General features: G+C 37.0%; 1 protein-coding gene across 2 annotated transcripts in view; it reads left to right on the forward strand.

Annotated features, from left to right (window-relative positions):
* The first annotated feature begins 932 nt into the window (after positions 1 to 932).
* Positions 933 to 27,904, forward strand: part of ptk2ba (protein tyrosine kinase 2 beta, a) — a 40,520-nt gene continuing 13,548 nt past the window's right edge. Inside the window, exons 1-25 of one of the 2 annotated variants that reach the window (XM_051723116.1) lie at positions 933 to 1,076; positions 2,057 to 2,115; positions 4,100 to 4,334; positions 4,435 to 4,613; positions 4,794 to 4,881; positions 5,744 to 5,823; positions 6,129 to 6,191; positions 6,273 to 6,327; positions 6,461 to 6,601; positions 8,872 to 8,946; positions 9,507 to 9,608; positions 9,731 to 9,848; positions 11,690 to 11,729; positions 12,049 to 12,083; positions 12,176 to 12,220; positions 12,377 to 12,474; positions 12,627 to 12,708; positions 12,786 to 12,886; positions 15,139 to 15,254; positions 15,592 to 15,692; positions 15,838 to 15,927; positions 17,635 to 17,839; positions 21,995 to 22,100; positions 22,204 to 22,260; positions 27,566 to 27,712. In XM_051723116.1, the coding sequence (XP_051579076.1) occupies positions 4,128 to 4,334; positions 4,435 to 4,613; positions 4,794 to 4,881; positions 5,744 to 5,823; positions 6,129 to 6,191; positions 6,273 to 6,327; positions 6,461 to 6,601; positions 8,872 to 8,946; positions 9,507 to 9,608; positions 9,731 to 9,848; positions 11,690 to 11,729; positions 12,049 to 12,083; positions 12,176 to 12,220; positions 12,377 to 12,474; positions 12,627 to 12,708; positions 12,786 to 12,886; positions 15,139 to 15,254; positions 15,592 to 15,692; positions 15,838 to 15,927; positions 17,635 to 17,839; positions 21,995 to 22,100; positions 22,204 to 22,260; positions 27,566 to 27,712 (2,331 nt within the window). In that variant the 5' untranslated portion in view covers positions 933 to 1,076; positions 2,057 to 2,115; positions 4,100 to 4,127. The remainder of the gene's footprint in view (positions 1,077 to 2,056; positions 2,116 to 4,099; positions 4,335 to 4,434; positions 4,614 to 4,793; positions 4,882 to 5,743; positions 5,824 to 6,128; positions 6,192 to 6,272; positions 6,328 to 6,460; positions 6,602 to 8,871; positions 8,947 to 9,506; positions 9,609 to 9,730; positions 9,849 to 11,689; positions 11,730 to 12,048; positions 12,084 to 12,175; positions 12,221 to 12,376; positions 12,475 to 12,626; positions 12,709 to 12,785; positions 12,887 to 15,138; positions 15,255 to 15,591; positions 15,693 to 15,837; positions 15,928 to 17,634; positions 17,840 to 21,994; positions 22,101 to 22,203; positions 22,261 to 27,565; positions 27,713 to 27,904) is intronic. The other variant, XM_051723117.1, reaches the window with a different exon arrangement.

A 27,904-nucleotide genomic window follows, 5' to 3' on the forward strand; every position in this document is an offset into this window, starting at 1 on the left:
CTGTGGCAGCAGTGGAGTCATTCAGGTTCCTGGGCACTACCATCTCACATGACCTGAAGTGGGAGACCCACATTGACTCCATTGTGAAAAAGGCCCAGCAGAGGTTGTACTTCCTTCGCCAGCTGATGAAGTTCAACCTGCCACAGGTGCTGCTGATACAGTTCTACTCAGCAGTCATTGAGTCTGTCCTCTGCACTTCAGTTACTGTCTGGTTTGGTTCAGCGACGAAATCAGACATCAGAAAACTACAAACGACAGTTCGGACTCCCGAGAGGATTATTGGTTGCCCCCTGCCCCCCCCTTCAAGAACTATACACTTCCAAATTGAGGAAAATGGTTGGAAAAATCACTCTGATCCCCACTCACCCTGCCCATTTTGAACTGTTGCCTTCCTGCTGATGCTTCAGAGCACTGAGAACCAGAACAATCAGGCACAGGAACAGTTTTTCCCCCAGGCTATCCATTTCATGAACAGTTAAATTGCCCCATTGAGCAATAACTATGCGCAATACACAGCTTAGTCTTTTTTATGTTTATCCAACACTTCCAACCTCTTCTGCCATTTCATTCCTCTGGGGAAAAAAAAAACATTTGCAATGTACATAACAGATAACAGATTTGTATTAGGTTGCACTACGTATGTGTATGTGTGTATGTATGTATGTGTGTGTGTGTGTGTGTGTGTGTGTGTGTGTGTGTGTGTGTGTGTACGTATGTGTATAATTATTTTTTATTTTTTATTATTATCTATGTCTTGTTGCTGTTTTTGTATTGTTGTACATTGGAAGCTCCTGTCACCAAGACAAATTCCTTGTATGTGTAAGCATACTTGGCAATAAAGCTGATTCTGATTTCATAAAGCACTCACACAAGACAGCTTGAGGGTGTGTGTTCTCTCAACAGCAGCTCTGTTGAACTGACATGAAGTTTAAGGAAGTCAGAGGCACATGTGGGGTGTGTCCAAAACACACAATTGAGTAATGCACAGCTATCACTATCTTAGTTTGGAAGTGTTTGAATTAAACAATCACTGGACAAGAGAGAAAATGTTGGATTGAACAGCAGCTCTTGCTCAGGTCTGTAAATCATGCTAATTATCTTATTTAAATTAGAGGCTCTGACAGTATCAAACCTTAAAGTCACAGTGTACCGTTAAGAAGGAAGTTAAATGTGCTGATGTTACAAACATCATTAAACATTTCCATTCCCGGAAAGCGGGGCAACATTATTGCCACCAAGTGCATTAAACTTTTATTTTTGTGCTGGGGTAAAAAAACAACAACTTTGTTTTTGGCAGTAGTAGTAGTCAAAAAGTATTCTTTTAAAAAATATACTTTTTCCAAGCAGGTGATGTGTGTATCGTAGTGATGTTTTCGGATATTAGTTGTCATGAATGATAAATGAGTGATAAATATCTCTGGTAAAGCACAACATAGTCATACAAAATGTAAAAAACAACAAGTAAAACAAATGCCCAGGGACATTATAAATGTATTTTCTTTCTAAAAAGCTGTGCTGATCTACAACCACTGAACACTTAAGCATACTTATTTATGTCTACTTCAAATAATTGACAAGATGTTATATTTTAAAAGGCAAAATTCAGATTTCCATGTTCTGTCTTTGTGTTATAGTATATTCAGTACATATATACACATGAAAGTCACAGAGAAAGTGTGAATTTCCAACCCATATAAGATAAATTGAAGCCACGCAACAGGAAACCAGAGTTGTAGTAGATTATATTGATACATATTTATCATAATTTTGAGAATATAGCATAATAAGGGTTGTTAATTTAGTTTGAGAACTCCTCTGCGGACATGAAGACATTAAGAACAAAGTTTCTCAGGATTGGTACGCATCTTGTAGTACATATCTTCAAAAACCATAGTTTATATACCTCTCAGTAAAGCTTAACCATGCTAAATCTCACTTCCTAGTTTCCTCCTCCAAGATACTGAAAGAGGCCTGTCACTACTTTCCAGTACCTTCTTGACAACATTTACATTTATATTGTCATCATTTTGACCTGTTACTTTGTATTCTGACTCAGGGATCATAGTAATGCAGGAGTAAACTCGTTCACACATCAAAGACATGGAGCCCCTCAAGGTAGGAAATGTTGCTTTAGTAATGCATGTGCTGACACATTGAAATATAGTGTCAATGTTTTAATAATGAACTTAATGCTGTTTTTCTACTGTTGTACTGCTGGCGGTCTGCTGCAGTGGTTTTTAAGTATAAAATGCGTCAGGAATAAAATTTTGGGCAATAGCTGAACCAAACATTTCAAATAAAACAGCTATTAATATTAATGTATTATAAAAATGTCTGTTTACCAGCAGCTTTTTTTTAACACAGCTAAAGTTGCTTTCAGTCTTTGCTTTTCAGTTTTTAAGATTTATGTTAAATTTGTGTTATGTTTCATAAATTTTTAAGGGTGAATACGCTGTTTCATATAAATGTTTCTCCACTGGTGAAAATGCTTTTGCATGCAGTGTTGGGAAGTAGTTTACTAGAAGTAGTGATGCTACTAAATTAACTAAATATTCAGTAGCGTGACAGCAGCTCAGCTATTTTTACAATATTCACAATTTATACAGTTCACCTAAACTGTCCTCTCTCTTATATGTAGCGCTGGGGAATCCGAATCATTTATGTAAATCAGCTCTTTCGGACAGTTAATGTAATTGAACCAGTTAAAGATTCCTTACATTTAGCTTTCGAAAATTCGGCTTCATTTTTAGTGAGTCGGTTTTTTCGGACGGTCCAGGTTGATGAACTAGTTCACATAAATGATACACTGATTCACTTGAGCCCTGCGCAGCCATAAAGGGATGTTGCCTTCATTGTTAATGTGAAATATTTAGTTAATAGCTGCTGTTTATCTCTGTATTTTGATTCAGTTATATAAAACAGGGTGTTTTCTTGTTTTATTAGTGTATATTAAGTATAAATGTAATATTGCGTGCAGTGCAGCAAGCTCATCAGAAAAAGAACGGGTGAAAAGCAGCGCGAGACACACTGGTGCCCTAAAGATGTATTGGATAACTCACAAGATCATATCTGATGAAACCGCATATGAACGCACACAACCTGACTGTCGCCAATGGCAACTAGATTTTACTTTATTGTCGACTCACAATCAATCGTTTTAGTCACAGTCTGGAGCCCTACCTTTCTAGCTTTATGGAAAGCAACAATTCTTGATTGTAGGTCTTCAGAGATCTATTTTTGGCAAACAGATGCTTCTTGTGTATAGCAAAATCAAAATGTTTGGGTGCTTTTTATAAGTCAAAGTAGCTCTAACCCACACCTCCAATCTCGTGTCATTAATTGGATGCCAGGTTTGCCAACTCCTGACTCTAATTAGCTTTTGTTGACGTCATTAGCCGAGGGGTTCACACACATTCACATACATTCCAACTTACTCTGTGAATGTTTGAATGATGTATTGAATATGTACAAGAACAATAAAATCATTTGTGTGTTATTAGTTAAAACAGATTGTGTTTGTTCATTATTGTAACTTAGATGAAGATCAAACCAGATTTTAAGACAAATTTATACATAAATGCAGGTCATTCCAAAGGGTTCACTAACTTTTTTTTCCACTTGAACATATCAAGTAACATTGAATTTGGCAATTTCTTTAATTAAATAATATCATCTGATTGTTAAATATCTAAAAATATTTTCACCTTTAAATAGCTTTGATGTAGTTAGCTACTTTTTGTAAGTAGCTTGTAGCTTGTGAGGCTACAGTTTCAAAGTAGCTTCCATATCACTGTTGTCATGTTTTTAATTTAACATAAAATGTTTAATTTAAATTACATTAACAGCATAACAATTTAAAGGAAAGTGGAATTTTAAAAAATGTATATATTTAAGAACTATAAAGTATTTTGCCCTTTTGCTTTAATGACAGTATGCACTCGAGCTCAAGTTTTTGCAAAACCAGATGACAGGGATATATCTCTCGAATTTAACGTTTTTCCAGTTTGCTCATAGTTTATTATTGAGTCACACATTGAAGTCACATAGCTGTGTCATTCATTCCTGAACTTGATTGTATTATGTTGTCATCGCACCACAGAGCTGATATTCACTTAAGGATCTTGTTCATGACAGCCTATATAGAGATGTCGGGTGACACCAGTACGTTGTCATGGAAACCAACTCCAGCCGGCCTGCCACAGGAGTCAACTGTTGAGATGGAGAATAAATGCGGAGGGCGGGTGAAAATCCTCAAAGTGTGCTTCATAAGCAACAGCGCCAACCTGGGCAAGAACTTCAAACTGGTCAAATGTGAAAGTTCCTGGAATATCAGGGTGAGAACATGTGACCAAACATGTCACAGCCATGCTCTGTTACACATGAATGATAAACAGAAAAGCGTACATTAGTTCTCAATATCATTTCATTCTGCAGAAAATAATTCAGTCCATTCTGGACAGCGGGCGCCTTGGTCCCAACATCAAGTTTCCGGAATGCTACGGTCTGCTGCTCAAACATCTGAAATCAGACGAGGTTCACTGGCTTCACCCAAACCTGACCGTAGCAGACGTGGAGCAGAAATATGAACAACAACACGTCGAGGCAGAGTGGAGGTGTGTGTGGGTTTGCTTTGCTAAACTTTGTGAACAAAATTGTTCTGAGAGGTTAGGTAAATCTGACAAATCCTCCCCTTGAGGAAGCCTGGGGACTTCAGCAATCATTTGTCTTACAGAACTGAAAATTCAGTTTTTTTGTGCCAGTTTCAACATTCTTATTTACACTTTCATTACCAGATATGATTTAAGGATCCGATACATTTCTCCTGATTTCCTTGAGGAGTTAAAGGAAGACAAAACAACTATGCTCTACTTCTACCAGCAGGTTGGTAGGCTACATATCACACAGTTTAATAATACAAAAATCCTGAATTTGGGTAAGCTACTTTGAAATTATAAATAGCTTGCAGCATGGTTACAGTTACAGTCAAGCAAAAAGTAGTTTGCTATATTACAAGCTAAACCTCATTTTTTCAGGTGATCAGAGCTGTATGTTTATGGAATTAAAACACAAGGTTTTTAAATGGATAAATTATCTCTACTTGGGTGACATCAGACTAGATAAACAGAGATATTTACAGTAAATATAACAACACCAAAAAAAAACAACAAAATAAAACTAATATATGTAACTATGAGTCTACAACATAGTAATGAACAGCAGCATTTAAAGGAATAGTTCACCAAAAAATGTAAATTCCCAGATGTGTATGACTTACTTTCTTCTACAGAACACACACAGAAGATTTTTAAAAGAATATTTCAGCTTTGTAGGTCCATTCAATTCAAGTTAATGGGCACCAAACATTTTAAGCTCCAAAAAGCATATAAAGGCAACATAAAATAAATCCAACTCCAGTAGGTAAATCCATGTCTTCAGAAGTGATATGATATGTGTGGGTGAGAAACAGATCAATATTTAAGCCATTTTTAATATAAATTCTCCTCCAACTTGTATTGAATGTTCCTTTAAGTTAGTAGTTTTGTTACTTTTTAGTTAATTTCTCCTCACTAGACTTAAAACAGCATACGAGTGCAAATGTCAGTGAAATCAGTATTTTAGTAATCATGCCATTGTCACTGATGCATAATGAACGTGTCAAGTGGGTCTGAAGTGATGCCAGTTTCTGTAATGCTGGTTTGCAATTTTCAAAAAGCAATGAAGTTGAAATGTTGTCGTTCTGCAGGTTCGCAGTGACTACATGCAGCACAGCGCTAGCAGAGTCAGTGATGGGATGGCCTTACAGTTGGGCTGTCTTGAGATCAGGTACAGTATGATAAAAAAAAGCCGAGGTTAAAGGTGAAGTGTGTCAGTTTTTGTGAAATTAAAATACTTTTTCCTGTCTCAGTTTAATAAGCAAAAAGAACTACAAGGAAGTCATTCATAGGTTAATTTAGTTAAGACTGTTGCACTTTTGAAACAATGTTTGAAGCAACTAATGGCATGGGTTTTGGATGGGCTAACTGTTTATCTTACCAATGGCAGAAGGAAGCGTGTTGTGAAACCCGTTTAAAAATATTGATGATTTTGTCAATGATCAACACATTTTTATTTTTTTCCTGTCTAAACAGGAGATTTTATAAAGACATGAATGCCCACGGACTGGAGAAAAAATCAAATTTTGAGTTCCTTGAGTAAGTAGTTTGTCAAGTATCATAGTTAGCTCTACAACATGTAATTATCAAATCGTCTGATTGTATGTCTGTTCCTTTCAGGAAAGACGTTGGCCTGGAATTGTTTTTTCCTCAAGAATTAATTCACAGTATGAAGGTAAAATTATTTTTTGAATAAAGCACCAAGGACAGCTCAGTCTTTGTTCACGCATTAACAATGTTTGTGATGATTCATTATTAATGATGAGTTGCTGTTAAATGTCTGTATTCTCTTGTTTGGTGGGAAACAGCCGAAGCATCTGAGGAAACTGATCCAGCAAACGTTCCAACAGTTTGCTTTGCTAAAGGAGGAGCAGTGTATCATGAAGTTCTTTGAGACGTTATCTGTGTTTTCAAGTTTTGATGAGGAAGTATTTCCTTGTGAGCTGGTGGTAAATTGTCTGTTCTGTGTTTTTATAGATAGATAGATAGATAGATAGATAGATAGATAGATAGACAACAGACCGAGAGATAGATAGAAAGACAGACAGGCAGATAGATAGACAGACAGACTGAGATATAGATAGATATGTAGACAGACAGACAGACAGACAGATAGATAGACAGACAGACAGAAAGACAGATAGATAGACAGACAGGCAGATAGATAGATAGACAGACAGACTGAGATATAGATAAATATATAGATACAGTGTATAGATAGACAGACAGACAGACAACAGATCGAAAGATTGATAGAAAGACAGACAGACAGGCAGACAGATAGACAGACAGACTGAGATATAGATAGATATGTAGACAGACAGACAGACAGACAGATAGATAGACAGACAGACAGAAAGACAGATAGATAGACAGACAGGCAGATAGATAGATAGACAGACAGACTGAGATATAGATAAATATATAGATACAGTGTATAGATAGACAGACAGACAGACAACAGACCGAGAGATAGATAGAAAGACAGGCAGACAGATAGACAGACAGACTGAGATATAGATAGATATATAGACAGACAGACAGATAGATAGATAGATAGGCAGGCAGACAGACAGACAGACAGATAGGTAGACAGACAGGCAGATAGATAGACAGATAGATAGACAGACAGGCTGAGATATAGATAAATATATAGATACAGTTTATAGATAGATAGACAGACAGTCAGACAGACAACAGACCGAGAGATAGATAGAAATACAGACAGACAGACAGACAGACAGATAGATAGATAGATAGATAGATAGATAGATAGATAGATAGATAGATAGACAGACAGGCAGATAGACAGACAGACAGACTGAGATATAGATAGATATGTAGACATACAGACAGACAGACAGACAGACAGATAGATAGATAGATAGATAGATAGATAGATAGATAGATAGATAGATAGATAGATAGATAGATAGATAGACAGACAGGTAGATAGGTTGACAGACAGGCAGATAGATAGACAGAAAGATAGACAGACAGACTGAGATATAGATAGAAATACAGACAGGCAGACAGACAGACAGACAGATAGATAGATAGATAGATAGATAGATAGATAGATAGATAGATAGATAGATAGATAGATGATAGACAGACAGGCAGATAGATAGACAGACAGACTGGGATATAGATAGATAGATAGATAGATAGATAGATAGATAGATAGATAGATAGATAGACAGACAGACAGACAGGCAGGCAGGCAGGCAGACAGACAGACAGACAGACAGGCAGATAGATAGACAGAAAGATAGACAGACAGACTGAGATATAGATAGAAATACAGACAGGCAGACAGACAGACAGACAGATAGATAGATAGATAGATAGATAGATAGATAGATAGATAGATAGATAGATAGATAGATAGACAACAGACCGAGAGATAGATAGAAAGACCGACAGGCAGATAGACAGACAGACAGACTGAGATATAGATAGGTAGATAGATAGATAGACAGGCAGATAGGTAGACAGACAGGCAGATAGATAGACAGATAGATAGACAGACAGACAGACTGAGATATAGATAAATATATAGACACAGTTTATAGATAGATAGACAGACAGTCAGACAGACAACAGACCAAGAGATAGATAGAAATACAGACAGGCAGACAGATAGACAGACAGACTGAGATATAGATAGATATGTAGACAGACAGACAGACAGACAGACAGACAGATAAATAGATAGATAGATAGATAGATAGATAGATAGATAGATAGATAGATAGATAGATAGACAACAGACCGAGAGATAGATAGAAAGACCGACAGGCAGATAGACAGACAGACAGACTGAGATATAGATAGATAGATAGATAGATAGATAGATAGATAGATAGATAGATAGACAGACAGACAGACAGGCAGATAGGTAGACAGACAGGCAGTTAGATAGACAGATAGATAGACAGACAGGCTGAGATATAGATAAATATATAGATACAGTTTATAGATAGATAGACAGACAGTCAGACAGACAACAGACCAAGAGATAGATAGAAATACAGACAGGCAGACAGATAGACAGACAGACTGAGATATAGATAGATATGTAGACAGACAGACAGACAGACAGACAGATAGATAGATAGATAGATAGATAGATAGATAGATAGATAGATAGATAGATAGATAGATAGATAGATAGAAAACTGTATAACATAAATGTAACTTTCTCTTTAATTTGTAGCAAGGTTGGAGTGTGTCTGTGGATCTGGTTATCGGCCCTAAAGGTATTCGGCAACGCACAGACAAAAGCTGTGTGGTAAGAAGATATTCGCACACATATTTGTATTATACTACTGAAACATTTCTCTGAAATGCTTCACTTTCAACAAAGTGATAAGAACCACTTCTATTGACCACAATGGAAACATTTACTATGTTTCCTGCCAACATGCATATGTGGCAATATCCTATTTTGTAACAGATTGTTTAACATTCATTGGTTTCAAGTGCTTCAAAGCGAAATATCAAATAATATGTTTAAACCAATAATATGTTTTAATTTATTTAAGTGTAGTTAAAATACTCATGGGAAGTTCACAGGTCTTCCCTTTGTGACATGCTCCATCTAAAATGAAATTATTTTATAATTATTATGTATGCCGTAATCATTGTAATTATTATATTTGTGTTTCTAAAATGGTCCTGGTGGTGACAAATGAATTTTTTAAATATTAAAGGCAAAATGTTACAAATATAACATTTTTAGCCTAAAATCTTGATGTTGATGAAAGATAAAGCTCATGAACATGTTATGCATCTACTACCCATATGTTAAATATATATTCATATGTTTTTTCTTTGATATGTCCTCATTAGCCTGTCTGTCTAGCCACTTTTGCACAAATTCGAAGTATTAAATGCTCTCTTCAAAATGATGGCAAGGCGCTGTTAAATGTAGATATAGAAGGAGCTAAACAGGTAAAGACCCTTATCCACACATAATTGCTGACATAAATGCTTAATTTATATATATTTATATACTGAATATATTAACAATGATGCAAGACCTTCAAGTAAGTTTTGTATTGTTATATTTTCAGCCATTGTCCATCAGCACATCTTCTCTGGCTATTGCTGAGAACATGGCTGATTTAATCGACGGCTACTGTCGTTTAGAGCACGGCAAGGAGATGTCTTTAATAGTGCAGCCTAGTAAAGGTTTGTGGATTTATACTGAATTATCTCTTTGTGTGCTCACTGTAGAGTACACTTGTTTTGCTTAACCAAGTCATTATACCACCATGACAATGTGCACTAAATGAAACCAATGTTAAGGGTTCCGCAACTCAAAACACTTTTTAACCCTTTAAGTGCAGATGGGGGCCTGCTGAGAAAAACATATATGTTCCAAATATTAATAACTACAGCCTTGACCAACACAAAATAGGTATTGTGTTAAAGCTTAGAAGCTCTGCTTCACAATGCATGTAGGCATTATGACCAAAACAAGTGCCTTGAAATTTGCAGACAAATCAGAAGTGTTCCGTTTTGATAATTTATTAGTAATTTTGCACTGCACATATTTTTGTAATCGGTAAAAACATCAAATTGATCAAATAGCCATGTGTCATATGCCATGGGAAAGCTCTCAAAGAGTAGAGTACAACCAGCCAAAAATATAATAGCTAAGTATATGTCTTTGAAATACATGTTACATGTAAACAGGTTTGCTTATAAGCTGCGTTTTTGCATATAACTTAACATTTTTGTTCTAATATTTTATGCTATATGCTACCAGGATTGGGAGCAACCGTAGTATATATTTATACATTTTTATAAATTATTAGTTTATATTGCTTGATTTATATAGTTTTTAATGAAAAAAGTCTATCTAGGGACCTGAGATGGAAATGAGCATGTGCTATAATCTATGTACAATGCATCTTTTTTAGTTTTTGTAATGAAATCAGGTTTTTGTACTGTCCTTATACAAATAAACTAATAAATAAAAATAAATATGAACATAAAATAGCACACTATTACTTAGAGGAGGTAATTATCTTTAAAACGAACCCACACACAACATAATCAGATGCATAGATCATTAGATAATCCACACGAAGGACAATGTGCACACAGCACGTAATGTGCTATCTGGCTAAAAACACATTAGCTTTCCTGGACTTCATCGGAAATGATGTAGTACATTGTTCAGCATCATGGAATGCTAAACCAATCGTATTAGGATTCAAATCGCTGCAACCAGAGATGGAAGTCATCCAAATATGGGCAAAGAGGATCTTTCACTCTAATTACATATGGCCACCAGGAGATGGCACCAAGTACATGACACAGATTCAATGATGGCTCAAATGACACAGAATGAAACTCATTCTGTAAAATCTCATTACTATGTCTGCATGCTATGCAAACCTTTAGTCATTGTTGTGTTTGCTTGTATAATTAGTTCTTATGTACAGTTATTATTCTTTATTTGTTTGGAGAGTCGTTTAGTCACTTGAAGATGTTTCTGGACACTAGGATAAATTATGTTTGTAATGTTATAACTTTTGATTGCTTTGTCATATCAATACTAAATTTTACTCAGTTATAGCTTACATGATTGGGAACAAAACAAATCAGCTTTTGGAGCTACCTTATTTACATCCTGATATATATAATGTCAAATCAGAAAAATAAGAATTTGTGTGATTTTTCAGCAGTTTTTTAGGATGAGAGTCTCATTTATTTTATTATAATCTACTGCATATCATGACATTATTTTTTTAAGTTTTCTTTAAAATGATACAAACACTTGACCCTCCTTGTTTTTTGTTTGTTTGTTTGTTTTGTTTTTCAAGTTATAAGCCTTTAATTCTGGGTATGCCACTGAAACAGGAAATCTTTATCTTAACCTTTAAACAGCCTCAGTGTTTAAAGGGTTGAACTGCCTCGTTTGTGTTTTACTAGAATAGAAATTGAATAGAAGCACATATGTTGTGCTTGACATTGTTATTATGTCATTTCACCAATAAAAAGCTAACGCTTGTTTTGTTCAGACAGAGAAGCCAGAATCTTTCTACCTCCTTTACCCGGCGGGTGAGAAATGCCATTTTGATTTTCTTTATTTAGTTTTTGACACAAATATTTTATTTGAGGTGTTTTTTAATCTTATTTTATTTTATACTTTCATGATTCACAGATGTCTTATTTCTCTCCAGTGTCTTATTGCAGATTATTTTTATTTAAAAAAAAAGGCTTTTTATCATTTGCAGTGTCATATAATTTGAAATAAATGATTGAAATGTTATAATTAATGTAATGTAAAAAAATGTTGTATGAAGTTAAAAATGATAAAGCTACATTATTATTATAAATCATTGATTTGTCTCTTTGATTCTGTTTAATTGCTATACAGTAAGGAAAATAGCAGATCTGGCGGAGAAAGCACAAGTATGTAATGCAAAAGTATACGTAATGTCCATAGTTCACACAATATATATACAAGATAAATTGTGGGATCATTTTATTTTCTGTTCATTCAGATTCAGATATTTATGCAGAGATACCAGAAGATAAACCAGTTACAAGTAAGAACTGGAAAATATTTTACACTGTGTATTCCTTTGATAACAATTATGGATATTCAAACACCTAAGCAAACACCACTATGAATTATACTAAAAATAGTTTTCAGATATTGTTAAACAGTAGGACTCAAATCTAAATCATCTTCCATATTTCAGCAGGTAAATTCAGCCTCTCGCGGAATGATATTGTCCTCGGACGAATTCTGGGTGAAGGTTTCTTTGGTGAAGTTCATGATGGCATCTACAAAAGCAAGGTTAGTGCATCAATCATACTTACCTACAAGATCAAATGCAGTGCGCTGTGATCGGAATTACAAAGATACCTACAAAATAATTCAAGGTTAACATGTGGCTTTGAGGACAGAAACTGTTTGCAAAATGGCAGAAATCTTGTGTCTTTATTCAGTCAGGGGATAGAGTGAATGTGGCCGTAAAAACATGCAAAGACTGCACTGCTGACGTCAAGGAAAAATTCATGAGTGAAGCTTGTAAGACATTTCATTTTTGCCATCCATAGAACTGAATAGATGCCAGAATAGAACAATAATGGTCTTTTTTTATGCAGTGATCATGAAGAAATTGGACCATCCACACATCGTGAGACTCATAGGAATTATAGAAGAGGATCCAGTGTGGATTGTTATGGAGCTTTACCAGTATGGAGAGGTGAGATTCATTCATTTCGAAGTAGGAATTCAACGGTTTAAAATAGATGTTTTTCATAACATTGACATCTCTTTCAAGGTAGTGCTTGAATATGAAGTCTTTTTTTTCCTGAACTTTCATAAAACACAAATCACTTCAATTAAGACAGACTCGGCTACATTTACACAGCATTGTAAAAATTTGGTGTGATAAAATAAATCTCTAAATTGAGACTTCGTCCCTTTACAATTAACCATCACTCCATTTTAAAGGTGATACGTGTGTGTCGCGAGTGCAGCACACAAACTTGTCAGAGCTTGAACCAAAGTGTTTTATTTCTCCTACTAAAGCGGTTGAAATCCGCAGTGTGGGAATACTTTGGGTATGTTAAAGACCCACGATTCATCAGAGTTTCTCAGTGACCCAGTTTGTAAGCTTTGTCGTAAGAAAGGGTCACCTCAGACAGGACACGCTTAAAACCCTAAAGCACCATCTCCGCGAGCATCACCACGGAATTTGCGACGATGAATGTAATTGAAAATACAGTATATAGGATAATAAATTATAGACCCCCTTAAATTAAAAATTTAAAAACACCATATACAATACGGTTTTACATGATTTGTAATGACTCATTAAGTTTATAGGTAGACTATCGTTATGTTTGTGCTTTTTGTCACACTCACAAATGCAGCAAACGGATTTATGATGGGTCGACTGTTTGTTCATGCATTTATTTGCTTTAGTGAAGCACCTGCAGTAGGCCTACAATGTGTTTAATACAAAAAAAAAAAAATACTACATTAAGTATTATACAAAGAAAAAAAAAAAAAAGATTTAGGCATACAGGAAATGGACAGTGATACTGTAGCAGCAAATAGACAGTACTGGACAAAATACCAATAAACAAACTGCTAATGAACAACCATTTATTTTTCAGTAGGTATTGTTAAGAATCAAACAAAAATACAAAAGCAACCAATTATTGAATCAAATTTATATTTAAACTGTTAACCTGGGCAGTAATCGTTACACGTTTATTTTTTTAAATGACTATTCTTAAAATAATAATTATATTGGCTTGACAAATCCAACATACTGTTATTCTACAAACTTTTTTTTTTTTTAATCCCTAAATGAAGACCCAAATTCTGACCATGACTCCTCCCAGAGCTTTCAAACTACATCCACCAAACTTGGTACATACCTTCAAACTGTTCTGGAATAGTGTTCTTTGTCTTTTCTAACTGATCAGACTTACGGTTTTCGCACTGCGGACAATTAAAAATTGGAAAAATCCCATAGACTTGCATTGACGGAATGTTCAAATGGGCCAATGGAATGCTCGTTAATTCAAAATCCAAATGTCAAAAAATCAAATATAAACTGTAGCATCTGTAACGATGTTGCTGGCTGGCAATGACAAAGATGATGAAGTAAAGAACCCAAGTGCAAATTAATTCCATCTCGTGAAATCCAAAACCCTAACTACAAACATGAATGAAACATAAGCTTGACTTTGACATAAGCTTGATTCTGACAACCAAAGTTACATTCAACAATACCTGACAATGGACAATGGAAAACATGAGGGTTAAATACATGAATATGGGAGAACACATGTACAAAGATAACCAATAAACACAAAGAACTCTAAACAAGATAACAAGACAATAAACCAATGAAGACATGAACATGGAGGGAAACATGAAATCACGTGACAAGGGAACCACATGACATGAAACAGGAACTAGAATTTCAAAATAAAAGACATGAAAAACATGAACCAACAAAATACACGACACAAACCCACAAAAGGGCTTTAAAGGTGCTTTAAATCTCTCATCTGTATCTGACATTTAATCTGAATATCTATCTAGCTTGTTAGGTGTTTGTTTTGCTGTAATGTCTTTATAACTTTAAAACTTTTAAAACTTTTTTTAAACTATAAGACAAGGCTTTGTATAGCCAACATCAAAGTTTGTCTTGACAAACTTTACCTATCTAGTTAAAAAAATTATGTTTGACAGTTAAATTGCAGTAGGGAACATGTCTTTTTAAGGCTAAATGTAGCTATATATAAATATTAAACTTCTAAAATTAATAGCAATGCAACTTAATACGGTTTTTGTAATGTTAATCATACCGTGAACATCTCATACCGTTACTCACCCTATTTAAAAGGCTTGCTGATGTAATTGCTCTATCAGTGCATTATGCAATACTATTAAATGGACATTATTGTAATCTTGTTTCCTCTATGTTTTCTTCAGCTAGGAAATTACCTGATGGAGAATGAGCACAAACTGACTAATGTCACCCTGATGCTGTACAGTCTGCAGATCAGTAAAGCTCTGGCTTACCTAGAGGGCATCAATATGGTACACAGGTACGTCAATACACTTTTGTTATCTGTGTAAAGTTGTATCTAATACAGTACAGCTTTGTTTCATGACGATGTAACAGCAGTAAGTGATTTTATAACACTAAAATCATGTTAACATGTATAATATTTACATCTTGTGGCTATACTTTTGAATCGGTGGTTATTTGGATTTTACTGACTAGCCCCATTGACTTCTACTGTAAGTGCCTCACTGTAAACAAATTATTATTATTATTTTTTTAATAAAGCAGGGATGAGTTGAAACTTTATTACCATTAAGTTTAATGATATTAGTTGATATTTAATAGTTGTGTATTTGTGTATCCGTGACATTGTGCAGAGACATTGCTGTAAGAAACGTGCTAGTCGCTAAACCAGACTGCGTAAAGCTGGGAGACTTTGGCTTGTCCAGATATATAGAAGAAGAGGAGTATTATAAAGGCAAGAATTGAATCATAACTAACTGACTAATCTGCATTGCATTAATATGAGCTGTTTCTTTTTCAATCACATTTCTTACGGCTAGCATTTTTTTTAAATTGAGCGATCAAATTGTCAAATGACAATGTTTGTTGTCTCTCCAAAGCCTCTGTGACTCGATTACCCATCAAATGGATGGCTCCAGAGTCCATCAACTTCAGACGGTTTACCTCGGCGAGTGATGTCTGGATGTTCGGTTAGTCACTCTGATATGTAATGCAACACATTTCTGAGATTAGTTGGTTGATTTCACCTAAAAGTGGAACAACTCTTTGGTGCTTTCAAAACGTTCTTTTGTTCATTTGAGCGAACTGTCCAGCCCGACACAGCAACATTGACTCAACCAATGGCGTGATTTTGGGGCGGAACAGTCTGGGTAGATTCTGCAGTCATTGTTTTTTGGAATAGAGCACAACAGTGCCCTCCCACTTTTTTAGACATCTTGCTTCCGGAAGTATTTTTCCCATTCATTTTCTCCATAGGGATTTCACAAAATCCTTCATAAAAGAGTTTTAAACCATGAACCAAACCAACCAGCTCCGAGGTGAATAACAACATTACAAACTTTGATTTAAAACAAAAAATATTTTAAAATCGGACAAAAATACAAAGGACTTAACATCTTTAAAAAGGGAATGAACTACAATCCCATGAGGCATTGCGAATTACATAATCCAATTGAAAACATTGGAAAAATATAAAACTGTTAATTTAAAGTTGTTGATTATAAGTATATAAACAATATATTCCAAGATATTCAGTAGTTTGAGGACTAGTTGGTGTAGTTTTTCACCAGAAAGTTTGCTATGAAACATATATATATATATACACACACACCGATTAGCCACAACATTAAAACCACCTGCCGAATTTTGTGTAGGTCCCCCTTGTGCCACCAAAACAGCATCAACCCGCATCTCAGAATAGCATTCAGAGATGATATGCTTCTCACCACAATTGTACAGAGTGGTTATCTGAGTCACCATAGACTTTGTCAGTTCAAACCAGTCTGGCCATTCTCTCTTGACCTCTTACATCAACAAGGCGTTTTCGACCTACAAATTATTAAGCAGGTGGTTTTAATGTTGAGGCTGATCGGTGTATATATATATATATATATATATATATATATATATGTGTGTGTGTGTGTGTTTATTTTTTTTATATTATTATTTTATATATAAAGACGTTTTAAATCGCCTAATGAGAAAATGAATGGGACTGTTGCTCTCTGTTCTGTTCTGGAGACATTAGTGATGCAGAAATGACACAATTCAGCTTTAAAGATGTGATTTACTTGGCGACTTGTTGTGTCAAGTTTGCCGGGAGTTGTGCAAAGAGTCTCCCAAGTGCAACCTGGACTTTTCAAATCTGAATCACTTTGCTTTGATTACATGAGGCAATAAATCAATGTAACTTTGAGGATTGTTCAAACCTGTTGACATTCTATAAATTCCTGTTTCCTGTTGTCAAATAGCGTCAGTTTAGATTTGGTGACTCATTATGTGGTCATGAGTCTAATCAAAGGGATAGTTCATCCAAAAATGAAAATTTGGTCATTATCGTATGACTTCCTTTCTTGCGTGGAATAAAAATTTAGTTATATCACCAAATGTACAAACTTCTCCTTTCTATTTAATGTTAATGCCCATCCACTTTGTATGGAAAAAAAAGCAGTGTAAACATTCTCCAAAACATCTCCTTTTATGTTTCACAGACTGGGAAAAAAAGTAATTCGGGTTTGGTTTGTTTCATTTTTGGATAAACTATCCCTTCAAACAACCCAAAGTTTCTGTATATCTCTTGATTTTGAAATAAAATAATGTACATGTAGGTGTTAAAAACCACACATTGTAATTCCTAATTCACACTTCAGAGTGGTTTCCTGTGGTTCACCTTTCAGCAGTGTGTATGTGGGAGATCATGAGTCGAGGTCAGCAGCCGTTCTTCTGGCTGGAGAACAAGGACGTGATCAACCAGTTGGAGCAGGGGGTTCGTCTGCCCAAACCCGAGCAGTGCCCGCCCACCCTCTACTCTCTCATGACCCACTGCTGGGCCTACGTCCCTCGCGAGAGACCCAGTTTCACTGAACTTGTGTGCAAGCTGAGGTATGTGTTAAATTGAGTATTTAAATTAAGTAATTGCTATTGCAATCCAAACACGCCTCTTTTTTTAAGTAAATTAGGCTCATTGTACAGATTGCTCTTCATTCACAAAACTTTGTGCTATTTTCCCAGCACAATTAACATCACGCTATTACCGCCCGAGGAAAGCAGGCAGTAAACTGAATTTAAATTTCAGTGCATGCAAATAAATAGCACTTTGACTGGGCACAGATCATTTGTAGTGAAAAAATATTTTTAACATTTTTAATTGTTTAAATGTGGTCATCATTTACACACCCTCATTTCATTTCAAACTTGTATCACTTACGTTCTTCCGTGGAATATAAAAGGAGAAATGTACACAGAATTTTGTAACTTCTTTTTTTTACTGTGGACTGTCATGCACCAAAAAGTGAAAAACAACTTAAATTTCGGTCTGTTTCTCACACAAAGCTGTCAGATGACTAGTAGTGTAGACTTCTTTTACAATACTTTAACCTCCTGTGACCTGAGCGTGACTGCTGTGTGCATTTTCCATTTTTCATTTTGATTTGTAACTAGAAGCACCTAATACACATGCAAAAATGTGGACAGTGGGACAAAGTTGTGAAATTTTAAATAATACCAAGCTATATAAAGTCAGATTTCTTTTATCAAATTGTTTATGTTTCCAGGATTGTTGGTTATTCATGTTTTTGAGACATTACAGACATTATATCAGAAATTGTTTCAACATCAGAAATTATTCAAAGCATTGGCCAGCATCATCCATTCACTACCAACCATGTTAAAATAAAATTATACATTATAAATTGTGAATCTATGTACTGATTATCATTGTCTCATGTCTGCCAAACATGTTGAGTGATCCAAACATCATCTGCAGCCTGAAACTGAACTTTAAATAGGAAGTTTGATTTGAATGCACTTAGCTGAATAGAGATCTATAGGATGCTCCCTTGCTCCCTATTTAGGGAATGACCTAACCTCCAGTGTGCTGTCTATCTGCAAAGGTCTCAGAACAGTTGCACCTTATTTTCATCTTAACTCCATATAAAGCCTCTGAAAGCAACATTTTTCAGCTTTTGGATGATCCCATTGATTCTCAATGTGATAATGCACAGTAAATATAGGATTTCTGAGGAAAAATTTTTATAAAGTACACATTAGTGTATATTGTGTTTAGCAGCTCAAATTAAAAAAAATGGCATATTGAATGAAACTAGAGACTCTAATCTTTTGACTCAAAGTGGTTTCAATGTAAAAACTTAATTAGGTTTCTTACCAGATGCAGTTTTGTTGCCATTTCTCCCAAAGACAAATTCTGCTGTGGTTGGCGCCATGTTGTTTTGTCAGATGACGTCGAAAGTTTAACCCAGGGATGGGCAACTGGCGGCCCACGGGCTGTATACAGCTCGCAGTGTCGTTGAATACGGTCCATCGGACAAGACATTTTAGTTAATTGAAAAAGGGATCATGTAAAGATTGCATTCAGGCTATAATGTTTTTTCAACTATCCACCAGAAGAGGTCTTTTGTTCTTAGCAGACCTGCTGATCACTGTAGGATTCTAGCATGCAACATCTTACACTTGTTCATCATTTGTAAGGTAAATTGAGCCGAATTTTACCTCAGCTAGTCAGCGAGCTAATGCGCACTAATGCAGGGTAAACCCATGCCTATTGTTTGCCTGGATACAAAATCTGTCATTTAAGATTTCAGTTTGATTCACCATTACACTGATCAAAGAAACGTACAGTATGAAAGATACATACACCAGTGCTGCCAGAGCTGCTCTCTTCACAGATGTAAAGGTAAAATATATCGGCATCAAAACTTTTTACAAAATCTGTGAGAGTGCAAGGATCACCAAAGACATCTTATTCTTTTTCGCTCATGCTTGCGTAAACGAAGAAGTTGTTGTCAGACAGGGAGCCTAAAAAATTCGCTATTGAGATGCCTGTCTGATTGTTGAAAAGTCTTTCGGATAGTGAGAATGTTCTATGACGCATGGGACTGTTTGCTTCGTGCGTGTTGTGGGGCTGGTGTGGTGCTGAAATGTTTTGTATTAATGCACTGAAATGTTATGTTCTTGTATACAGAATTGTTATTGAAGATAAAATTTGGATTTTGGCAATAATATTACGATTTTAACTAAAACCCATAAGCTGTTTTATGAGGTGGGGTTGAAAATATTGAAAATACGATCCTTGTCTGTTTTCATTTGTGTGTTGCAAATGTACAGACAATGCAAATTAGATACATTTTCAAGAAATTTTCAAGTTTGAAATCTATTACTTGCCAATTGAACATAAATTGGTACATTTGAACGTTTGCAAGTTATAAAAAATATTATGTTTTTATAAATATTATTAAATAAAAAAACTTAATATAGTTAACAATATTTTTAAAAGCACATTGCATTAGTTTAGTGCATAGATTACCCAAAATTTGGAAATTGAGTAAGGGGGCTGAACATTGTGAGTGTGTATTTGTAATCCGGCCCCTTGGTAGAAAGGAGAAAAAATTTGGGCCTTCGCCACCTTAAATTATGCGTTGCGTATAGCGAAGCCGAAATACAATGTCCACTCATGTGTACGCGGGGTCGCACGAGGTTAAAGGAATATTTCAATAAAAGATACGCTAAATCGACAGCATTTGTAGCATAACGTTGCTTACAACAAAATTTATTTAGACTCGTCCCTCATTTTCTTTAAAAAAAAGCACAAATCGAAGCTGAAGTGAGGCACTTGAGGCCAATTTAATGAGGGTTTAAAGGCAGAAATGTGAAGCATATAATTTTATAAAAGCACTTCCATTTATTTTTCTGGTAAAGCTCATGTATGCATCTTGTGGCTATACTTTTGAAAGAGTAAGCATTTTAATGTTTATGGATTGGCCCCATTCACTTTCATTGTAAGTGTCTCACTGTTACCCAGATTTGTACTTGTTTTTTTTTTATATATATAGAAAAGGATTTACATTTTGTGATAATCAACATTATGCCAGACATCGTAGTCAACAAAGGGGTCTAAAATTATTCGTATTACAGTATATTAAAGCCAGCAGTATCAGTATCTCACAAGCCAGTTCAGAACAACCTGATTTTGGCCTAGGGTGTCACACACCTACCGAATGTTGTGCTTAAAGTCTCGCTCTCTTCAAATGGAGCTCTGTCTCACACACACACACACACACACACACACATACACACACACACACACACACATACATACACACACACACAAACACACACACACACACACACACACACACACACATACATACACACACACACACAAACACACACTGGTTTTCATGTTTTATGGGGACTTTCCATAGAAATAATTATTTTTATACTGTACGAACTATAGATTCTATCCCCTAACCCTAACCTACCCCTAAACCTAACCCTCACAAAAAACTTTCTGCATTTTTACATTTTCAAAAAAACATCGTTTAGTATGATTTATAAGCTGTTTTCCTCATGGGGACTGACAAAATATCCCGACAACATAAAAAAATGTCAGGTTTTACTATCCTTATGGGGACATTTGGTCCCCACAAAGTGATAAATACCCGCATACATACACACACACACACACACACACCGGTCCAGAATGGCAGTGCGGAGACATACCGGCTCATTCTGACTTTCTCTCCGCTTCCCTGTCACTACAGATCAGCAAAATAACAACAGGAGGACTGCTTGAACATAAACAATCATAACAGACTGAATAATGATGCGATTTATAAAGTGACTTTTCCCTGTGTATGTGTGTGATTTGTGTATTTATCCCCTCGGTTTTGCCGTAGAAAACGCTTATGTGAGCAAATGAGTTGCGTTCAATAAACATACTGTTCCGTCTGTGATTGCTCTGTTTTCTGCATTTTATTGTTAATTATCCTAATTTTAGTGTATTAATATCGCGGTGTCGCATCGCGCCTTGTGTGGACAGACAGATTGCTTGTCGCTGGAATCTTGTCGCGTCACATCTGGTTAGGACAAGGTGTTACGGAAAAGAGCAGCTTGTAAATTCTGCCCAAATATCTCATTTTGTGATCCACGGAAGAAATTCAAACAGGTTTGAAGAAACATGATTAAATTACGACATAATTTTAGTGTTTGGGTGAACTATTCTTTTACTTTGCTTCACAGTGATCTCCACAAAATAGAGACTCAAGAAGAGGTGGACCAGAAGCGATACAGAGCACGCTCCATGAATACACTCTCAAGTATACCTTTTACTGATGCTCCACCTAAGGTATCTGTCTTTTTTGTCTCACGGTTTCTCTCATACTGTTGTTCTTTTACTTTTTGTCATACTCACTGTTTTTCTGTTCTCCTCCAATTTTGTTTTGTGAAAGCCATCAAGAATAAAAGCATCAGGCTTTAACACTCTCGGTCCACGGCTACATTATCAGGTGATTTTTTTTTTTTTTCCTGCTATTATGTCTGTAGTTGCAACACAAGTACAAATTGAAGTCCTTTTGTTGTTATAAATAGTTTCCATTGAAATGTTTTGCAAGACAACATGTTGGGCCATAGAAAAGAAAAATCACAGTTGGGATGTCTCAAGAGAAACAAAATATGTCAGATTGCTCAATTGTTTATTCTAGACAACAGTGAGAATAAATGCAAAGCAAATGGAGAATTGGTCTCCTGCTTCTAACGTGTTTTTCTTTAGAAATTTGTCAAATTCAGGTGCTCATATTTACCAAGATACCAAATTTTGCTACCAAAAGTCTTAGGTCTCAATAGATCTCAAACATTTCTCATTCAATTCTTCCAAGACCAAGATCTGAGCTATGCTATCCACATTCATTTTATTGCACAATACTTTTACTGAATGTCGTCAATTGCTCATTTGTGTCTATTTTATTCCTCCTGAAGAGTTTTAGCAGAAACAGGGTGAAGTTGATAAATTAAATGAAACATTACATGAAAGAGTAATAGATTTAACTCTGCGGGTGATGTTCATACAATTATAGCAATGCATCACTTTGCTGTCTAATTTTAAAGTATAAACTTTCAAAAAGCTTTTTGTTGGTCATGGCCTATCTAGGTCAAGTCACACCATTTCCTGCATGTGTGGTTTTGGCCTGCCCTACCTCTACATTTTGTGCTCAGACCGCCATGTTACACATGTCATTGTGTGAATGTATTTTTGTGTGTGGTTTAGTTATTCTTGCTCGCACGACCAACCTTTTCAGCTCACGAGTCTCTTTGCGTTAGCTCGCCAGTTCTAACTTCCGCTCCGCGCTCATGTTCGGCAGCACGCTGACCCTTCAACTGTCGCCTCACTGTGGCAGTATGGGGGTAAGAGCGCCACTTGCCTTTATGTGAAATACATCTATTTATTACACATTCTGTCTACTTTATTTGACTGTACTCTCAGGAGACTGGGACTAGTTGTCACACTTGTTACTTCTGTAAATATTTCATTATATCTTTCATTAAATTACCCTGAATATTGCAGGGTAATTTCAGCATAGCCACATTCTTTAGTGTTGGCTACAAAAAAGCTAGTGAACATTTTCATAATTTTTGCCCAGGAAAGAAAACACTCAGTTCCCCTTCTGTCACTCACTTGACGTTGTGTCGATGTAGTGGCACTAGGGGTCGCCCTTGGGAGCCCCAAACACCTCAGATCTTTGAGAAAAGGCCAATGAGAATTGGCGAGTGGAATTTGCATGCCACTCCCCCGGACAAACGGGTATAAAAGGAGCTGGCTCGCAACCACTCATTCAGATTTTTATTTCTGAGCTGAGTGGTTGTACTATCAGCGAGCTGAATACTACTGCTGTTCCAGTCACCTCTTAAGAAGCGTATGCTATTGGATATATGGCGCATTTCCAGCGGCTTTCTCTCCTTCTGCACGATGAGTGCAGATTTCGCCCCTGGGCGCTTTGACAGCACTAAAAGTGTGTATATTCCTGCTAAAGGGAATATTTTCTCTATTAGAGCACACACATTGATGTTGGATGTCTTTTTAAAGTCACGTCTTTATAAAGATGCCTTTTCCTCTTTGTGTGATTCCTGGATGCGGTCGCTATCTCTGCTTCCGACGGCCACGGGCGCTGCCTCACGTGTCTGGGCAGCGATCACACTGAGTTTGTGGATGGTTCATGTTCTCATTGCGAGAATATGACCATGGCAACGTTGCGGTCGCAACTTTCCTTCTTCCGGGGGAAAGCCACTCTAGCCACCCCCCGTGCCTCACCTTTTACCTCCGGGTACGAGGCCAGCCCGGCTGGCGCTGGAGGCGATTTGGGGGCTTCAATGGCCATGGTAAATCCCCGTGGACCTCCCATTCCCCAGCATGCTCGTTTGCCCCCAGCGAGTTCCAAGAGGAGACCAGCTTGCACCAGGGCCAGCTTAGTGTCCCTTTCGGAGCTCCGGAGCGGGATGAGTGCTCGATCGCTGCATCGGAGTGCTTACTGGCAATGTCAGACATGAGGACTTGACTGGGCTGCCACCTTCGGGTCGGCCCACCCAGTCTGAGGTTGACGGCGAGATGACCGCCATGCTTACCCGGGCCGCCGCGTGTGTCAGGTTGGAGTGGAACCTTCCACCCTCCCCTGAGCCCTCGCAGCTAGATGATTGGTGCCTGGGTTCGGGTCGCCGCTCACAGACACGCACTCCCTTCCAAGGCCTGTAGGATGACGTCGTCTCTGACGGCCAAAGCCTACTGTGCCGCTGGTCAGGCCGCCTCTGCCCTGCAAGCGAGATGTCTGCTGCAAACCCGGAGCTGGTATCCAGGCCACTCCATCCCACGGTGGAGGGCCGGGAGGTAAATCCTTGGTTTCCTTTTCTTTTATGTTCACCACACACCGAATGGGCTGCGGTACCTACATTCTCAAAAGAGCAGTTTCCTCACTCCCTGGGTCACATAGCCAGTGTTTATGACCGCTGTTATCATGGGAACCGGGCACTGAGCACCTGCGATTTAGACGCCGCGGATGCGGCCCCCCACCTTCGCGTGTCCGGTCGCACCACACTCACACCCACGGCCAGGTGGTTGTGACGGACTACGAGGATAATCAAAAAGTCCCTTCTCCCCCATCGCAGACCCCCCTTTCCAACGCCGGGTACATGGAGCAAGGTAAGTGCTTCGAGGGTCCACTCAGCGCAGCCACAAGTTTGAGATGATGCGGATGAATTCAGCTCAATGAATAGAACCGCTCGGCTCCGTGGTTGCATACCAGCTCCTTTTATACCCGTACGTCCGGGGGAGTGGCATGCAAATTCCATTAGCCAATTCTCATTCGCCTTTTCTCAAAGATCTGAGGTGTTTGGGACTCCCAAGGGCGACCCCTAGTGTCACTACATTGACACAACGTCTCGTTCCCTCCATCAGGGAATGGAGGTTACGACAGTAACCAAGACGTTCGACTAACACATGTTGACCTTTTGTTTCAACCTGCCCCAATAGCAGGGTATGTTCTCACACTATATGGGGCAAGCTGCCATTAATACCAGTTGTGTAGGTTTTATGTGAACCTTTTCAGCAAAAGTTGAAATATAAAGCAATTATGAGGCACAAATTAATGAAATAACAAAAATGGAAGTTAATATACAAAATGATCAAAACATTGTTTTGGCCTACAAATATTGTAATTGATAAATTGTATACAAACACATATGAGGTTACCTAGCCCTAACCTAACCCTAACCCAAATAAAAAAATGTACAACATGCCCCATCCTGACTTTCATGATAAATACATTTGTCCTAAGAACACATTTAAACCTTTCATTAAAAATCTGCCTACATAATTTAGTTGAATCTTGCCTGAATGTACGACAGTGTGATTTAATTATGTTTCGTTTGTTTACCAAAGAGCTAAAACAAAAATATTATGATAGTGAAAATTAACTTTGGAAGATATAATTCACAAAAATTATTCCAATTTAAGAGGGTATTGAACTAGATGTTTGAAACCAACATGCAAAACCCACATTTGCGCATTTGGACTTTTGACTCCAAATCTTATTGTAACTGAAATATAGCCCCTGTGACAACTAGCCCTGGTCTCCCCTATTATGTTTTATTTATTTTTTTTCTCCCAATTTGGAATGCCCAATTCCCAATGTGCTTTTAAGTCCTCGTGGTCACGTAGTGATTCGCCTCAATCCGGGTGGCGGAGGACAAATCCCAGCTGCCTCCGTGTCTGAGACCGTAAACCTGCGCATCTTATCACGTGGCTTGTTGAGCGCGTTGTCATGGAGACATAGTGGAGGCTTCACACCATCCACCGCGGCATCCACGCTCAACTCACCACGCGCCCCACCGAGAATGAACCACATTATAGTGACCGCGAGGAGGTTACCCCATGTGACTCTACCCTCCCTAGCAACCGGGCCAATTTGGTTGCTTAGGAGACCTGGCTGGAGTCACCTATTATGTTTGTTTATTCATTATTCACGTTCATAAAATTCAGCCAGTGTACTCAAATCACCATGCTCTTCCCAAAATCCTCTCTTTAAAGGAATGTTCCAGGTTAATGAGCTGTCAGCTGCTAAAGAAAATTCTTTTATCTCATCAGCCAGTTTGTAAAAACAAGCAAAACATGTCTGTATAGTAATGCACAATAGAAGGCCATGGGGCAAGTGTACCGAAGGGTTTAAAAGCAGATGTGTAAAGCTCATATTTTTGTCAAAGCAATTGACTGAATTCTTCAGGTAAAACCTTTTTTTATATTTCATTTGAGGTGTAACTTCTTTTCTAGGCGGATGGACAAAAGTCAAGATAATCAGTGTAATAGAGCAGTCTGGTTCTAGAAGTAAAAATCCCATTTATTTTCTACATAGACTAATTGATTTTTAATGATGTCTTATAAACATTTAAAGACCAATCGTGAGCTCCAAGGTTGTTAATCGATGGTATATGCTTCTGTTAAAGCCATCAGTCTGCTCTATTTCATCTTTATTTTTTAAAAATCATGTTTAATTGTACATTTCTAAATGATGAACTGCACTACCCATGATCCTAAAAGGAAATGATCCACGAATTAGAGAACTGCGGCGAACAAATTGCACCAAAAGAGCTCTGCAGCAGCCGCCCGCTCTCATGACGCACTCTGAATGACACAATCGACTTGTGTATTTGAATACATCTTAATATTTTGCAATAAACTTTAAATATAAGTTTCTATACTATATTTTTTTCCATCATTTGTAATTCAGTTACACCTCTCGAAACGCTTCATGGGATTGTTGTTCATTCTGTCATTAAAAACATTAAGTGTATAAAAATATTTTTTTGCTTCAAATCAGAATTTTTAATGTTGTGATTCACCTTGGAGCTGGTTGGTTTGGTTCATGGCTTACAACACTTTTATGAAGGACTTTATGAAATCCCTATGGGAAAAATACTTCTGGAAACAAAATGGCTGAAAAAAGTGGGCAAGCACTTTATTTGAATGGAGTTGGCTTCATGTAAACACTGTATCCTTGTTTGGCTATCATGCAAAAGTTACTAGGTTTAACAGGTTTACAGAACGATTGGATGAAATATTTGCACAGACATGCTTGATAAGTGTTGTTTTTACAAACTGTGGTGCTAGTTGAAATACTTCTGTGGTAATCGATTACATGCTAGAAATACTGTCCATAGAGTTTAAGTTGTATGTAACTTGGAATATGGATTTAATGTCTCAGGTTGCTCACTTATCTTTCACTATACCCCAGGATTGCAGTCAATGAGTGTTTATATGTGTTTGTGTAGGAACGGGGGTTTTTGGAACCCAGCAGTAAGGAAGATGCCCAGCAACTGTGGGAATTGGAGCGACAGCATGTGCAGGAGACTTTAAAGAGACAGAAACAGGAAATGCTGGAGGACAACCAGTGGCTGGAGAAAGAAGAGAAGCTTCTGGTTAGTCTATAGTAGTGTATTTTCATAGTGCAGCATTAGCTCATGTGCTCTTGACACATGGAGCCTTGATGCTCTCAAGGGGATACAGGATCGAAAAAATATATTCCAGCAAAATGTAATCTTCTTTGGTGCAATTATGCAAGGTAAAACTTAAAACCACATGTAAAATGACAGGGCTATTTAAAGTCAAGG

Source organism: Myxocyprinus asiaticus, chromosome 17, assembly GCF_019703515.2.
Source record: "Myxocyprinus asiaticus isolate MX2 ecotype Aquarium Trade chromosome 17, UBuf_Myxa_2, whole genome shotgun sequence".
Lineage (NCBI taxonomy): Eukaryota > Metazoa > Chordata > Actinopteri > Cypriniformes > Catostomidae > Myxocyprinus > Myxocyprinus asiaticus.